This window comes from Gadus morhua, chromosome 3 (assembly GCF_902167405.1).
Source record: "Gadus morhua chromosome 3, gadMor3.0, whole genome shotgun sequence".
NCBI lineage: Eukaryota > Metazoa > Chordata > Actinopteri > Gadiformes > Gadidae > Gadus > Gadus morhua.
Genome location: NC_044050.1, coordinates 30,509,022 through 30,526,798, shown reverse-complemented (window position 1 = coordinate 30,526,798; position 17,777 = coordinate 30,509,022). Strand labels below are relative to the sequence as shown.

At 52.9% G+C, this 17,777-nt stretch overlaps 1 protein-coding gene across 3 annotated transcripts; it reads right to left on the bottom strand.

Annotated features, from left to right (window-relative positions):
* Positions 1 to 758: 758 nt before the first annotated feature.
* On the bottom strand, positions 759 to 17,744 carry slc26a11 (solute carrier family 26 member 11). 3 transcript variants are annotated; one of them, XR_003976118.1, is made up of 16 exons: positions 17,551 to 17,741; positions 16,975 to 17,211; positions 16,259 to 16,492; positions 14,004 to 14,196; positions 13,112 to 13,197; positions 11,424 to 11,862; positions 10,184 to 10,362; positions 9,664 to 9,736; positions 8,346 to 8,457; positions 8,087 to 8,142; positions 7,493 to 7,633; positions 6,077 to 6,204; positions 4,244 to 4,343; positions 2,601 to 2,734; positions 1,719 to 1,940; positions 759 to 1,625 (listed from the first exon to the last, which is right to left on the bottom strand). XR_003976118.1 is itself a non-coding variant. In XM_030351107.1 (15 exons), the coding sequence occupies exons 3-15, from the start codon at positions 16,481 to 16,483 to the stop codon at positions 1,818 to 1,820; spliced, it is 1,989 nt and encodes a 662-aa protein (XP_030206967.1). In that variant the 5' UTR covers positions 16,484 to 16,492; positions 16,975 to 17,211; positions 17,551 to 17,741; the 3' UTR covers positions 759 to 1,817. The 3 variants fall into 3 exon arrangements, 2 of the variants coding, with proteins under 2 accessions (XP_030206967.1, XP_030206968.1); XM_030351107.1 differs by having other exon boundaries at positions 759 to 1,940; XM_030351108.1 differs by lacking the exons at positions 759 to 1,625; positions 1,719 to 1,940; positions 2,601 to 2,734 and adding an exon at positions 2,747 to 3,079 and having other exon boundaries at positions 17,551 to 17,744.
* Positions 17,745 to 17,777: the final 33 nt, after the last annotated feature.

The window sequence follows — 17,777 nt, the reverse complement described above, 5'->3', positions numbered from 1 at the left end:
GAGGTCACAGCACCCCGAGGTCACAGCACCCCAAGGTCACTGCACCCTGGGGTGGTCACAGCACCCTGAGGTCACTGCACCCTGAGGTCACAGCACCCCGAGGTCACTGCACCCTGGGGTCACAGCACCCTGGGGGGGTCACAGCACCCTGAGGTCACAGCACCCTGAGGTCACTGCACCCTGGGGTCACTGCACCCTGGGGGGGTCACAGCACCCTGGGGGGGTCACTGCAACCCGAGGTCACTGCACCCCGAGGTCAAACGCATTTTTTTTTATTGATTAATAAAAAGAATACGCATTAGCGCACTTTTATTAATATTTTTCACTGTGATTTTGAAAGGTTTTGCCCACAGAATGTCAACATTCACATCATAATTAATTTGTTTTCAGTTCCACTTACTTTACATTCTTTAACATTTGCAGTAAGTGACTGCCTGATGACAATTGCAGTAAGTAACAGCCTTTTACAATTCCCAAATCTGTGGTGCTACTTATTTGAATTTAACTACAATTGTAGCAACTGCGTCTTCACAATTCCCAAATCTGTGGTGTTCAGTAAGTTTCATATTCAATCCACACTGAGTGAGTCAATAAAACTCCCTCAAGACCACTTGGTCTATTTTTTGCTTATTAAGTCAATTTGGTATGATTGATACAAGAATGATCCTTCCATTTGATAATGTCATTTAACTTGAATTGGAATGAATTTAAAATCGAATAAAATAAATGTGATTAATTGGGATAAAAAAATGCCATCGTTTGACAGTCGTACATAAAATGCATTTAATAATATCAAAAGGTTTAAAGCTACTATTGTTTCTGTGCCATCAAGTCTCTCGTCCGGATTGATTTAACAGAACATTTTGACACAATGGAAACACAAAACTGTCAAGTCACAAACTAATTTGTCAAGAAAACATTGCAGTAGAAATCGTACATAACATTTTCCAATAGACAACATTCTGCAAGTTATGTTTAAAAAAAAACATTATTTCAATTGTGTTAATTTGTGCCATTATTTCATTTATTATATAACAATTAGATCCCTTTTGAAACAGAGTTTCAAGTCATTTCCGAGATTTCCATTTCGTGTGTCAATAAAAATATCAAATAATTGAATTTTGCTAGTTATAATTGTAAAATATTTAACAAAAGCATTTCAAAATCATTATTAAGAATGTATAAAAAACCATTTGGTCCAAAAATGAGGTGTTTGAGTAGAGGGCTTTAAAGGAGATGGAGGAACAGAAGAACCCTTCAGGGTGTTTGAGTGGAGGGCTTTAAAGGAGATGGAGGAACAGAAGAACCCTTCAGGCTGTTTGAGTGGAGGGCTTTAAAGGAGATGGAGGAACAGAAGAACCCTTCAGGGTGTTTGAGTGGAGGGCTTTAAAGGAGATGGAGGAACAGAAGAACCCTTCAGGGTGTTTGAGTGGAGGGCTTTAAAGGAGATGGAGGAACAGAAGAACCCTTCAGGGTGTTTGAGTCGAGGGCTTTAAAGGAGATGGAGGAACAGAAGAACGAGATGAGGTCGTCAAAAGCACCTGTCGTGATGAGGTCATCAAAATCCATCTGTCGTGATGAGGTCATTAAAAGGCACCTGTCGTGATGAGGTCATCAAAGTGCACCTGTCGTGATGAGGTCATCATTTACATTAAGGTGATTTTGCTGGAACTTTTATCCAAAGCGACTTACAACCATTCCTGCACACATTCACACACCGACGGCGGAGTCAGCCACGCAGGGTGACGGCCAGCTGGTCAGGAGCAGTCAGGGTGGGGCGTCTCGCTCAGGAACACCTCCACACTCCGGGGATCGAACTAGCAACCTTGCGCACCTGTCCAGATGAGTTCATCAATGTGCCCCTGAAGGGCGGCCGGCAGGTCGTCTGTGAGCCTCAGACCTGGCAGGTCAGCGGCCAGAAGGACGTCCAGGACAGAGGGCTGAGGGAGACGGGGTGGGTTAGGGGGAGAAGGACCACCAACCAACACATGAACCACTGCATCACTCACCTCAGTCAGTGAACTACACCAACGCCCGGGTCTACGTTAGTGTAGTAACCTAGTTAGTGTTGTTGTTGTTACCATGTTGTTAGGGTCGTCCCTACGTCAGCGTCGTCGTCACTACGTCAGCGTCACTACGTCAGCGTCGTCGTCACTACGTCAGCGTCGTCGTCACTACGTCAGCGTCGTCGTCACTACGTCAGCGTCGTCGTCACTACGTTGTCGTCACTACGTCAGCGTCACTACGTCAGCGTCACTACGTCGGTATCTTCATCACTACGTCAGCGTCGTCGTCACTACGTCAGCGTCACTACGTCAGCGTCACTACGTCAGCGTCACTACGTCAGCGTCACTACGTCAGCGTCACTACGTCGGTATCTTCATCACTACGTCAGCGTTGTCGTCACTACGTCAGTGTGGTCGTCACTATGTCAGCGTCACTACGTCGGTATTGTCGTCACTACGTCAGCGTCACTACGTCAGCGTCACTACGTCAGCGTCACTACGTCAGCGTCACTACGTCAGCGTCACTACGTCAGCGTCGTCGTCACTACGTCGGTATCGTCGTCACTACGTCAGTGCTGTGGTTGCTGTGTGTACCTGCACCCGAGAGAGGAGCAGTCCCGCCCCCCGCAGCCTGAAGAGCCTCAGAAGGGCTCGCAGCTCGCTGAGCACCGTGGAGTCGATGGAGCTGACATGGAGGAAGTCCAGCACCACGGAGCGGGGCGGGGACGCTGAGGAGGACACAGAGGGTCAGACAGGAAGGGGCGGGACACACAGAGGGTCAGACAGGAAGGGGCGGGACGCTGAGGAGGACACAGAGGGTCAGACAGGAAGGGGCGGGACACAGAGGGTCAGACAGGAAGGGGCGGGACACTGGGGAGGAACACACAGAGGGTCAGACAGGAAGGGGCGGGACACACAGAGGGTCAGACAGGAAGGGGCGGGATGCTGAGGAGGAACACACAGAGGGTCAGACAGGAAGGGGCGGGATGCTGACGGGACACACAGAGGGTCAGACAGGAAGGGGCGGGACACTGAGGAGGAACACACGGGGTTAGACAGGAAGGGGCGGGACGCTGGGGAGGAACACACAGAGGGTTAGGGTTAGGGTTAGCTAACCCTACAGAGGGCTGGAAACACAAGGAGACTAGACAGGAAGGGGAGGGGCTAGTCCGACACAGACAGACATATGCATAAAACCCCTCACATCCAAATCCTACCAAACTTATGAGAGATGTTGAATCAACATTGAACTCCCTTCATTGGAGGGTGTTTATATACGTGCGTTTATATCTGCATCCTCTTTGGGTCCTCAGAATCCTGTTTAATTATGGTAGAAAACTCTTCAGATCTAAAGCCATGCATCTACATCCGTGTCTAGATCTATAGCGATAGACGTGGTCCGAGCAGGTCTTACCCAGCAGTATCTTTACAGGTCTAGATCTATAGAGATAGAGCAGGTTTTACCCAGCAGTATCTATACAGGTCTAGATCTAGAGAGATAGAGCAGGTCTTATCCAGCAGTATCCCCACAGGTCTAGATCTATAGAGATAGAGCAGGTCTTACCCAGCAGTATCTATACAGGTCTAGATCTATAGAGATAGAGCAGGTCTTACCCAGCAGTATCTTTACAGGTCTAGAACTATAGAGATAGAGCAGGTCTTACCCAGCAGTATCTATACAGGTATAGATCTATAGAGATAGAGCAGGTCTTACCCAGCAGTATCTTTACAGGTCTAGATCTAAAGAGATAGAGCAGGTCTTACCCAGCAGTATCTTTACAGGTCTAGATCTATAGAGATAGAGCAGGTCTTACCCAGCAGTATCTATACAGGTCTAGATCTAGAGAGATAGAGCAGGTCTTATCCAGCAGTATCCCCACAGGTCTAGATCTATAGAGATAGAGCAGGTCTTACCCAGCAGTATCTATACAGGTCTAGATCTAGAGAGATAGAGCAGGTCTTACCCAGCAGTATCCCCACAGGTCTAGATCTAGAGAGATAGAGCAGGTCTTACCCAGCAGTATCTTTGCAGGTCTTACCCAGCAGTATCTTTTCAGGTCTAGATCTAGAGATAGAGCAGGTCTTACCCAGCAGTATCTTTACAGGTCTAGATCTATAGAGATAGAGCAGGTCTTACCCAGCAGTATCCCAACAGGTCTAGATCTATAGAGATAGAGCAGGTCTTACCCAGCAGTATCCCCACAGGTCTAGATCTATAGAGATAGAGCAGGTCTTACCCAGCAGGGCATGGGTGTGGAGGACGTGGCTGAGGTGTTCCGAGGCCGGGAAGCTGAGGCCACTGCCCAGCTCTACCAGCAGCACACCGTGGTCAGTCACCTAGGACAGACGCACAACGGTCAGACCCACACAACGGAAAGACGCACAACGGTCAGACGCACAACGGTCAGACGCACACAACGGTCAGACGCACACAACGGTCAGACGCACACAACGGTCAGACGCATGACGACAGACACACAACGGTCAGACACACACAACTGTCAGACGCACAACGGTCAGACGCACACAACGGTCAGACGCACACAACGGTCAGACGCATGACGACACACACAACGGTCAGACGCATGACGACAGACACACAACGGTCAGACGCATGACTACAGACACACAACGGTCAGACCCACAAAACGGTCAGACACTCACAACGGTCAGACGCATGACGACAGACACACAACGGTCAGACGCACACAACGGTCAGACGCACAACAGTCAGACGCACACAACGGTCAGACACTCACAACGGTCAGACGCATGACGACAGACACACAACGGTCAGACGCACACAACGGTCAGACGCACACAACGGTCAGACCCACACAACGGTCAGACGCACACAACGGTCAGACACACACAACGGTCAGACGCATGACGACAGACACACAACGGTCAGACGCACACAACGGTCAGACGCACAACGGTCAGACGCACACCGGTCAGACGCACACAACGGTCAGACGCACACAACGGTCAGACGCATGACGACAGACACACAACGGTCAGACGCACACAACGGTCAGACACTCACAACGGTCAGACGCATGACCGACAGACAGACGCACAACCGTCAGACACACACACAACGTACAAACACAGACACATAATGGTCAGACACACATCAACACACAGACACACACACACACACAACGGTCAGACACACACACAACGGTCAGACACACACACACAACGGTCAGACACACACACACAACGGTCAGACACACACACACAACGGTCAGACACACAGACACACACACACACCACGGTCAGACACACACACAACGTACAAACACAGACACATAATGGTCAGACACACATCAACACACAGACACACACCACGGTCAGACACACAGACACAACGGTCAGACACACACACAGACACACACACACAACGGTCAGACACACACACACAGCGGTCAGACACACACACACACAACGGTCAGACACAGACACACACACACACCACGGACAGACACTCAGATACACAGACACAACGGTCAGACACACAGACACAACGGTCAGACACACACACAACGGTCAGACACACAGACACACACACACCACGGTCAGACACACAGACACACACACACACAACGGTCAGACACACAGACACAACGGTCAGACACACAGACACAACGGTCAGATACACAGACACACACACACCACGGTCAGACACTCAGACACACAGACACAACGGTCAGACACACACACAACGGTCAGACACACAGACACACACACACCACGGTCAGACACACAGACACAACGGTCAGACACACAGACACACAGACACAACGGTCAGACACACAGACACAACGGTCAGACACACAGACACAACGGTCAGACACACAGACACACACACACCACGGTCAGACACACACACACAACGGTCAGACACAGACACACACACACACCACGGTCAGACACTCAGATACACAGACACAACGGTCAGACACACAGACACAACGGTCAGACACACAGACACAACGGTCAGACACACACACCACGGTCAGACACACAGACACACACACACCACGGTCAGACACACAGACAGCCACCTTCAGGGGGGGCCGGGCAGCATGGTGCAGCAGCATGGCTCCGGACAGCGCCACCCCCCCCAGGAGCCCGTACTGCACCTCCCAGAAGCTGAGCAGGAAGGTGAGGGAGAAGGGCAGCAGGTCCCGCTCTGAGGAGGCACCCCGGGGGGGGGGGGGGGGGCGTTAGGAGGGCTGACCTGGAGGGGGACCCCCGGGGGGGGACCCCCGCCGTGACGTTAGGAGGACTGACCTGGAGGGGGACCCCCCGCTGTGACGTTAGGAGGGCTGACCTGGAGGGGGACCCCCGGGGGGGGGACCCCCGCCGTGACGTTAGGAGGGCTGACCTGGAGGGGGACCCCCCGCCGTGACGTTAGGAGGGCTGACCTGGAGGGGGACCCCCGGGGGGGGACCCCCGCCGTGACGTTAGGAGGACTGACCTGGAGGGGGACCCCCGGGGGGGGACCCCCGCCGTGACGTTAGGAGGGCTGACCTGGAGGGGGACCCCCCGCCGTGACGTTAGGAGGGCTGACCTGGAGGGGGACCCCCGGGGGGGGGGACCCCCGCCGTGACGTTAGGAGGGCTGACCTGGAGGGGGACCCCCTTAGGAGGGCTGACCTGGAGGGGGACCCCCGGAGGGGGGGACCCCCGCCGTGATGTTAGGAGGGCTGACCTGGGGGGGGACCCCCGCCGTGACGTTAGGAGGGCTGACCTGGAGGGGGACCCCTGGGGGGGGGACCCCCGCCGTGACATTAGGAGGGCTGAACCGGCGGGGTCCCGGCCCGGGGGTCTTACTCACCGCGGACGCGTAGTGTTACTCACCGCGTCCCCGTAGTGTTACTCACCGCGTCCCCGTAGTGTTACTCACCGCGGACGCGTAGTGTTACTCACCGCGGACGCGTAGTGTTACTCACCGCGGACGCGTAGTGTTACTCAACGCGGACGCGTAGTGTTACTCACCGCAGACGCCTAGTGTTACTCACCGCGTCCCCGTAGTGTTACTCACCGCGGACGCCTAGTGTTACTCACCGCGGACGCGTAGTGTTACTCACCGCGGACACCTAGTGTTACTCACCGCGGACGCCTAGTGTTACTCACCGCGGACGCGTAGTGTTACTCACCGCGGACACCTAGTGTTACTCACTGCGGACGCGTAGTGTTACTCACCACGGACGCCTAGTGTTACTCACCGCGGACGCGTAGTGTTACTCACCGCGGACGCGTAGTGTTACTCACCGCGGACACCTAGTGTTACTCACCGCGGACACCTAGTGTTACTCACCGCGGCGCCTAGTGTTACTCACCGCGGCGCCTAGTGTTACTCACCGCGGCGCCTAGTGTTACTCACCGCGGACGCGTAGTGTTACTCACCGCGGACGCGTAGTGTTACTCACCGCGGACACCTAGTGTTACTCACCGCGGACGCGTAGTGTTACTCACTTCGGACGCGCCACAGCTCCACCACCACGCCGTAGTCGACCATCGGCGCCACCGCACAGATGATGACCGCCGCCAGAGACGCTTTAGGGATGTAGCAGAAGGCGGGCATGAGGAAGGCCAGGGACAGCATCACGACGGCACCTAGGGAGGACACAGACAGACAGACAGACAGACAGACAGACAGACAGACAGACAGACAGACAGACAGACAGACAGACAGACAGATCTATATCTACATCCACTTCGAGACGTTGTCTCCTTTAGAGGGCTGGTTGCACCACTCTGATACGTTATGGTTGATCAACGGTTTGAGATCCTTGTCGCAATAAAGGCCCTTAACCCCAGGAGACCAAACAGGAGAAGGAGAGGAGAGAGGAGACGAGGGGAGAGGAGGCGAGGGGAGAGGAGGTGAGAGGAGAGGAAAGAGGAGGAAAGTACAGGACAGGTGGGGAGGAGAGATGAGAGAAGGAGATTACAGAACAGGAGAGGAGAGGGGAGAAGGAGGGTCAGGGGGGAGGGTGGGGGGTAGAGCTGAGGGAGGGAGAGCTGAGGGGGGGAGAGCTGAGGGGGGGAGAGCTGAGGGGGGTCTCTTACTGTTCATGATGCCCCCGGCCGGAGTGCACACACCGCTCTGGGAGTTGACCGCTGTCCTGTGGGGTCAAACAGACAGAAGCTCAACCCAGCTCTGTGCCCCCCCCCCCCCCCCAGCTCTGTGCTCCTCCTCCCCCCCCAAGCTCTGTGCTCCTCCCCCCCCCCCAGCTCTGTGCTCTGTGCTCCCCCCCCCCCCAGCTCTGTGCTCTGTGCTCCTCCCCCCCCCCCCCAGCTCTGTGCTTCCCCCCCCGGACACACTCACCTCCCAAAGCTGCCGGTGACGGGGTAGGCCGAGACGAAGGAGCCCATGATGTTGGTGAGGCCGATGGCCAGCAGCTCCTGGTTGGCGTCCACACGGTAGTCGTTCTGACTCGCTGAGGAACACGGCGACGAGCTCAGCGAGTCATAATGACACAAACAACACGACCAACCAATCCTAATCCAGAGCCCACGACCAACCAATCCTAATCCAGAGCCCACGACCAACCAATCCTAATCCAGAGCCCACGACCAACCAATCCTAATCCAGAGCCCACGACCAACCAATCCTAATCCAGAGCCCACGACCAACCAATCCTAATCCAGAGCCCACGACCCAACCAATCCTAATCCAGAGCCCACGACCAACCAATCCTAATCCAGAGCCCACGACCAACCAATCCTAATCCAGAGCCCACGACCCAACCAATCCTAATCCAGAGCCCACGACCCAACCAATCCTAATCCAGAGCCCACGACCAACCAATCCAGAGCCCACGACCAACCAATCCTAATCCAGAGCCCACGACCAACCAATCCTAATCCAGAGCCCACGACCAACCAATCCTAATCCAGAGCCCACGACCAACCAATCCTAATCCAGAGCCCACGACCAACCAATCCTAATCCAGAGCCCACGACCAACCAATCCTAATCCAGAGCCCACGACCAACCAATCCTAATCCAGAGCCCACGACCAACCAATCCTAATCCAGAGCCCACGACCAACCAATCCAGAGCCCACGACCAACCAATCCTAATCCAGAGCCCACGACCAACCAATCCGAATCCAGAGCCCACGACCAACCAATCCTAATCCAGAGCCCACGACCCAACCAATCCTAATCCAGAGCCCACGACCAACCAATCCTAATCCAGAGCCCACGACCAACCAATCCTAATCCAGAGCCCACGACCAACCAATCCTAATCCAGAGCCCACGACCCAACCAATCCTAATCCAGAGCCCACGACCAACCAATCCTAATCCAGAGCCCACGACCAACCAATCCTAATCCAGAGCCCACGACCCAACCAATCCTAATCCAGAGCCCACGACCAACCAATCCTAATCCAGAGCCCACGACCAACCAATCCTAATCCAGAGCCCACGACCCAACCAATTCTAATCCAGAGCCCACGACCAACCAATCCAGAGCCCAGAGCCCACGACCAACCAATCCTAATCCAGAGCCCACGACCAACCAATCCAGAGCCCACGACCAACCAATCCAGAGCCCACGACCAACCAATCCTAATCCAGAGCCCACGACCAACCAATCCTAATCCAGAGCCCACGAACAACCAATCCTAAACACTCACCAAAGGCTTTGGCGATTGCGATGCTTTCAAGAACCCCCATCAAGGGAATGACAGCGAGGCTGCCACCAAACCCCTTTAACACACACACACACACACACACACACACACACACACACACACACACACACACACACACACACACACACACACACACACACACACACACACACACACACACACACTTTTTTTAGTAAAGGCTGACAAAACATAGAAAGATTTATGCCAATCAATTTTTATCTGCTTTATTTATTATAGATAAAAAACATCGTCTCCAGATTGATAGTCTGTTATGGCAGAGATGGAGCAATTCTTTAAAAGTCTCTTGCCGTTTAAGATCCTTCATCCACAGAGTTGTAACCCACGCAATACAAGTTTGCACACACACACACACACACACACACACACACACACACACACACACACACACACACACACACACACACACACACACACACACACACACACACACACACACACACACACACACACACACAGTATCCGCCCTCTGGCTGCGTCTCACCTCCACGATCTCCAGGAAGGAGACCACCGTGCCGTTGGCGCTAGTCTCGGAGGTCGCTGGCGGGCGGAACGCCGGGAGGCCCTGGGCGGTTTTCCCGGTGACGGTGAAGACAGGAAACCCGGAGGTGAGACAGGCGGCGGCGAGGCCGGACGCGGCGAGCACCACCACGGCGTTCCGCACTGAGGAGGAGGAGGAGCAGGTCAACAACAAGGAGTGGATCTGGGGCGACTCCGGAAGGCAGGCCTAGAAGAGCCTCACAAACAGGACTTCAGCTTCCCGAGTATCGCCTGCTGGCCTTCTTGTTCCGCTTCAGCCCATCGGTGGGAATCTGTTATGGGGTCTCCAGGTTTCAGCCCTGTGTGGACGCGCCGGCGTAGCATCAGCTCCTAGATCCCCTCTGAGTGATCGTCCACTCACAGTGAGGAGGTGGACGGCCGTAACCAATCAGCAAACAAGAACCTCAGCTGCTAGATGCTGTATATACCGATACAGCATCTAGCATTGTAACTGCTAATAGCACATGTTCTTATTGAAGGGTTCTCTTACATTGACAGCGATGTATAGTCTGCGATAATGGAATCGTATCAGAAACAAATCTAGTTTGCGGCCCAGGATTTGAGCCATTTGACCCGCAGAAGTTGTGTTCCACCTCAGCAGGATCTCAGGTCAGAGTCAATCTTCTGGATCATGTCAAACATGCAAATCAACATTGTTGAACTACTTGGGAGGTTTGGTTGTTTATTAAGACCGTGAGGCCTCAGCTGAGCTACAGCCTGTAGAGCTACAGCCTGTACCTCTACACCCTGTAGCTCTACAGCCTGTAGCTCTACAGCCTGTAGCTCTACAGCCTGTAGCTCTACAGCCTGTAGTTCTACACCCTGTAGAGCTACAGGCTGTAGCACTACACCCTGTACCTCTACAGCCTGTAGAGCTACAGGGTGTAGAGCTACAGCCTGTAGCTCTACACCCTGTACCTTTACACCCTGTAGCTCTACAGGGTGTACCTCACAGGGTGTACCTCTACAGGCTGTAGAGGTACACCCTGTACCTCTACAGCCTGTAGCTCTACACCCTGTGGCTCTACAGCCTGTGGCTCTACACCCTGTAGCTCTACAGGGTGTAGAGCTACAGGCTGTAGAGCTACAGGCTGTACCTCTACACCCTGTGGAGCTACATCCTGTGGAGCTACATCCTGTGGAGCTACATCCTGTGGAGCTACAACCTGTGCGTGTTGACTGACCAGTGGCGGCTCCACACACAAATCTCCTGGCCGCTCTGCTCCCCCGGGGGCCCTCCTGGGTCTGGAGGCCCCCCTGGGTCTGGGGGCCCCCCTGGTTTCGGGGGCCCTCCTGGGTCCGGGGGCCCTCCTGGGTCCGGGAGCCCTCCTGGGTCCGGGGGCCCTCCTGGGTCCGGGGGCCCTCCTGGTTCTGGGGGCCCCCCTGGGTCCGGGGGCCCTCCTGGTTCTGGGCCCCCCCCTGGTTCTGGGGGCCTCCCTGGTTCCGGGGGCCCTCCTGGTTCTGGGGGCCCAGGCTGCTCTTCATCCACTGCAGCGTGAGGAGCAGAGCCAGACAGAGCAGCCCCAGCAGGGCGTCGCCGAGCCGGGCCTCAGGGAGCCGGTAGAAGGTGTAGTACACCTCCAGGTAGAAGGTCTGGGGGACTCCGCGGAGCCCCAGGAGGTTCTGGAGGAGGAACACACGTCAGCCTCGGGACTGGAGCACACTCTCAGTCGGCCTGGGACAGACGGTCCTCCTGGAGGTGAAGGTTAATGTATGGATACACCAGAGAGAGACCAGAGGGAGACCAGAGAGACCACAGAGAGACACTGGAGAGACCAGAGAGAGACCACAGAGAGACCACAGAGAGACCAGAGAGAGACCACAGAGAACAGAGAGAGAGCACAGAGAGACCAGAGAGAACAGAGAGAGAGCACAGAGAGAACAGAGAGACCAGAGAGAGGACAGAGAGACCAAGGAGCGGACAGAGAGAAACCACAGAGAGACCACAGAGAGAACAGAGAGAGACCACAGAGAGAGACCAGAGAGAGACCACAGAGAGAGACCAGAGAGAGACCAGAGAGAGACTGGAGAGAACAGAGAGTGACCGGAGAAAGACCGGAGAGAACAGAGAGAGACCGGAGAGAGACTGGAGAGAACAGAGAGTGACCGGAGAGAACAGAGAGAGACCAGAGAGAACAGAGAAAGACCAGAGAGAACAGAGAGAGACCAGAGAGAGACTGGAGAGAACACAGAGAGACCAGAGAGAGACCAGAGAGACCAGAGAGAGACCAGAGAGAGACCACAGAGACCAGAGAGCACAGAGAGACCAGAGAGAACAGAGAGAGAGCACAGAGAGAACAGAAAGAGACCACAGAGAGACCAGAGAGAGACCAGAGAACACAGAAAGACCAGAGAGAGGACAGAGAGACCAAGGAGAGGACAGAGAGAGACCACAGAGAGACCACAGAGAGAACAGAGAGAGACCACAGAGAGAACAGAGAGAGACCACAGAGAGAGACCAGAGAGAGACCACAGAGAGAGACCAGAGAGACACCAGAGAGAGACTGGAGAGAACAGAGAGTGACCGGAGAGAGACCGGAGAGAACAGAGAGAGACCAGAGAGAGACTGGAGAGAACAGAGAGTGACCGGAGAGAGACCGGAGAGAACAGAGAGAGACCAGAGAGAGACCGGAGAGAACAGAGAGAGACCAGAGAACACAGAGAGAACACAGAGACCAGAGAGAGGACAGAGACCAAGGGGAGGACAGAGAGAGACCACAGAGAGACCAGAGAGAGACCAGAGAGAGACCAGAGTGTGGGGGGTAGAAGGGTGTGTGGGGGTTGAAGTGCGTGTGTGTGTGGGGGTTGAAGTGTGTGTGTGTGGGGGTTGAGGTGTGTGTGTGTGTGGGGGTTGAGGTGCGCGTGTTCACACCTTTATCTGACCGAACCCGATGGTCACTGCAGCAGCACAGGTGAAGCCCTTTATCACCGGGTAGGACACGAAGTCCAGAAGGAACCCTGCAGAGAAACACCACCATGACACCACCATCACCAACATGACACCACCATCACCACCACCAGCATCACACCACCACCACCATCACCACCATTACACCACCATGACACCACCATCACCACCACCACACCACCACCACCATCACCATGACACCACCATCACACCACCACCACCACCATGACACCACCACCACCACCATGACACCACCACCACCATGACACCACCACCACCACCATGACACCACCACCATTACACCAACACCACCATGACACCACCACCACCACCATGACACCACCATCACCACCATGACACCACCATCACCACCATGACACCACCACCATCACCATGACACCACCACCATCACACCACCATTACACCACCATCAACACGACACCAGCACCATCACCATGGCACCATCACCATGACACCACCACCATCACTATGACACCACCACCACACCACCATGACACCACCACCATCACACCACCACCATCACACGACCACACCACCATTACACCATCATCAACATCACCATGACACCACCACCATGACACCACCACCATCACCATGACACCACCACCATCACTATGACACCACCACCACACCACCATCACCACCATGACACCACCACCATCACACAACCACCATCACACGACCACACCACCATTACACCATCATCAACATCACCATGACACCACCACCATCGCCATGGCACCACCACCACACCACCGTCACCATCACCATGACACCACCACCATCACCATGACACCACCACCACCACCACCACCACCACATGTCCCAGCCTCACCCAGCCGCAGCACCCCCAGGGCGGCCTGCACGGTGCCACAGAGCAGGCTGAGCAGCACCGCGCGCCCCGGCCGCCCCCCCACCACCGAGGCGCAGAGCAGGGACATGATGGCGGTGGGGCCCAGGGTCAGGTCCTTGGAGGTGCCCAAGAGGGGGTAGATGAAGCCGCCCATGAAGGCGGAGTACAGGCCGTACTGCGGAGAGAAGGAGGGAGCGGTGAGGCGACCATGTACCTCTACATGAAACATGTACCTCTACATGAAACATGTACCTCTACATGCACCTCTACATGAAACATGTACCTCTACATGAAACATGTACCTCTATGTACCTCTACATGAAACATGTACCTCTACATGAAACATGTACCTCTACATGAAACATGTACCTCTATGTACCTCTACATGAAACATGTACCTCTACATGTACCTCTACATGTACCTCTGCATGAAACATGTACCTCTACATGTACCTGTACATGTATCTCTACATGTACCTCTACATGAAACATGTACCTCTACATGTACCTCTACATGAAACATGTACCACTAGATGTACCTCTACATGAAACATGTACCTCTACATGTACCTCTACATGAAACATGTACCTCTACATGAAACATGTACCTCTACATGTACCTCTACATGAAACATGTACCTCTACATGAAACATGTACCTCTACATGTACCTCTACATGTACCTCTACATGAAACATGTACCTCTACATGTAACATGTACCTCTACATGTACATCTACATGTACCTCTACATGAAACATGTACCTCTACATGCACCTCTACATGAAACATGTACCTCTACATGTAGAGGTACATGCACCTCTACATGAAACATGCACCTCTACGTGTACCTCTACATGCACCTCTACATGAAACATGTACCTCTACATGCACCTCTGCATGAAACATGTACCTCTACATGTACCTCTGCATGAAACATGTACCTCTACATGTACCTCTACATGAAACATATACCTCTACATGAAACATGTACCTCTACATGTAGAGGTACATGCACCTCTACATGAAACATGTACCTCTACATGAAACATGTACCTCTACATGTACCTCTACATGAAACACGTACCTCTACATGTACCTCTACATGAAACACGTACCTCTACATGAAACATGTACCTCTACATGAAACATGTACCTCTAGATGTACCTCTACATGAAACATGTACCTCTACATGTACATCAGGGGTTCTCAAAGTTTTGACGGCTGAGGGCCAATTTAGGATCCCAAAATTTGACTGAGGGCCGCCAAAGGTTAGAAAATTAGGCGGAAAACGCCGTCAGCATCCGAGTGGTGAAAAAAAACCTTGCACCGTGGACCTCTGGGAGTGAGGTCAAGTGAGGTCTAAATCACGAAACTGAGGCTCATCCTTTCAAAGTAATGTACAGTCGGATTTAAACTAAAAAATATAACAGGATTTAATTGAAAGCTAGTGAGTCGACTTTTCTCTTTATATTTATTTATTTTTGTTTAAATTAATATTGATATAATAATTATTATTATTTTGTTAAACTTACATCTGTACATCATTGTGGGCCCCCAGGAATGTTTCTGCGGGCCGCAATTGGCCCGCGGGCCGCACTTTGAGAACCAATGCTCTACATGAAACATGTACCTCTACATGTACTTCTACATGAAACATGTACCTCTACATGTACTTCTACATGAAACATGTACCTCTACATGTACTTCTACATGAAACATGTACCTCTACATGTACTTCTACATGTAGTCAAAGTCAAAAAGTCAAAGTCAGCTTTATGTCAATTGCAGCAAATGTACAAGAAAAATAAAGAACCGAAATTTTGTTTGTCTCCGACCCGCGGTGCATTAAGTATAAATCAAAATTATTAAATTAATTAAATAAAATAAGATGAACAATATTTCAATAAATTAATTCTAAATAGTCCAAAAAGTTCTGTATAGTGCCAAGTAGGCAAAACAATACGGCACGTACAAATTAAGTCTTTACATTTTAAAGGAAAGAAGAAAAGTAAAAGGTCCAGGGATCTCGGGGGCAGATGGGGCAGATTGGGGCAGATGGGGCAGATTGGAGGGGGATTCAGAGTCCAGAGTGGGACTCTGAAACCAATGTACTTCTACATTGGCATGTTCTTCTAGATTAACATGTCCTTCTAGATTAACATATGTACTTCTACATACAACACGTGTACTTCTACATACGACATCTACATACCACAGGTGCTACCTGTCACTCACCTGCACAGGCAGCCCGGCCACCTCAGCGTAGGCCAGGGCCTGCGGCACGGTGGTGAGCCCCACCGTGAGGCCGGCCACCACGTCCATGCGGAGCGCGCTCAACGAGTAGCGCGGCAGCCACGAGAGGACGGGCAGCCAGGACCGCAGCGCGCGGTACCACCAGCGACCACCGGGGGGAGCCCCGCACCGGCCACCAGGGGGCCCGCCTAGCAGGGGCTGCTCCATAGCACCACACTGGGGGAGACAGAGGGAGGAGGGAGACAGGGGGAGACAGAGGGAGAGGGAGAGAGGAGGGAGACAGGGGGAGACAGGGGGAGACAGAGGGAGGAGGGAGAGGGAGACAGGGGGAGACAGAGGGAGGAGGGAGAGAGGAGGGAGACAGGGGGAGACAGAGGGAGGAAGGAAGGGAGACAGAGGGAGGAGGGAGACAGGGGGAGACAGAGGGAGGAGGGAGACAGGGGGAGAGAGGAGGGAGACAGGGGGAGACAGAGAGAGGAGGGAGACAGAGGAGAGAGGAGGGAGGAACAGGAGGGAGACAGGGGGAGACAGAGGAGGGAGAGGGAGGAGAGAGAGACAGAGCACAGTGAGAGACAGGAGGGAGACAAAGGAGGGAGAGAGAGGAGGGAGACAGAGAGATGATTGGTTTTATTGCAAGTTTTCCGACATGCAAAAAACACGATGCATAAAAAGTGTGAGCGATGAGTGAAGACCCTCACAGAGTGGACCCACAGCGGGCTCTGCCTTCGGCCTTCTTGGACGGGGCCTCCAGTCAGCTCATATCGGCTTTCATCAACTTGTCTCTCCGTTTGCTCTCTGTGTGTGTGTGTGTGTGTGTGTGTGTGTGTGTGTGTGTGTGTGTGTGTGTGTCAGGGAGTCATAGCGATGTTCTGCTGCCTGTTGGGGTCTCAAACGGCTGTGTCCTCATTGTGATGAAGGCTCCCAGAGACGTTAGGCTGTGGATACAATAACACAGAACGCGTAATGCTTGTCCGTTGAGCAGTTATGTTATGCTTGCTATGTAGTAGAACATTTATTGGTTGAAAAGTAGCAGAATAGCAAAAAGATAAGAGTTCTGCTGATCACAGCTGATCACATGACATGATTTGGTAAAAGGGCAGAACTTTACAAAAGTATAACCAATGCAGAAACACAAACCATCACCAATCACTGAAACTAAACTAAAGTATCCGCTTGAATACGCTTTAAAACTTTAAAAAAATGTACATGCAACAGTTACATATTCTATAGAATTGCACAGAATCAAATAGAGACAGACTTCAATAGATCCGTACCCAAACAATGCCTTCTTCTTCAGATGACGTTAAATGAGGATTACATTTTGCTGTTAATGTTTATTACACTTAGCTTAAATCACGGCACTGAACTCCATGTTATCTTTGAACCGCTTCCGAACACAAACCACTCTTACTTCAGCTCATTGCTTCAGCATCCGACCACGGAGCGTCGGTTGTCATGTGACCCGCGTCATGTGACTATCCCGACCGCAACGTGTCGGTTG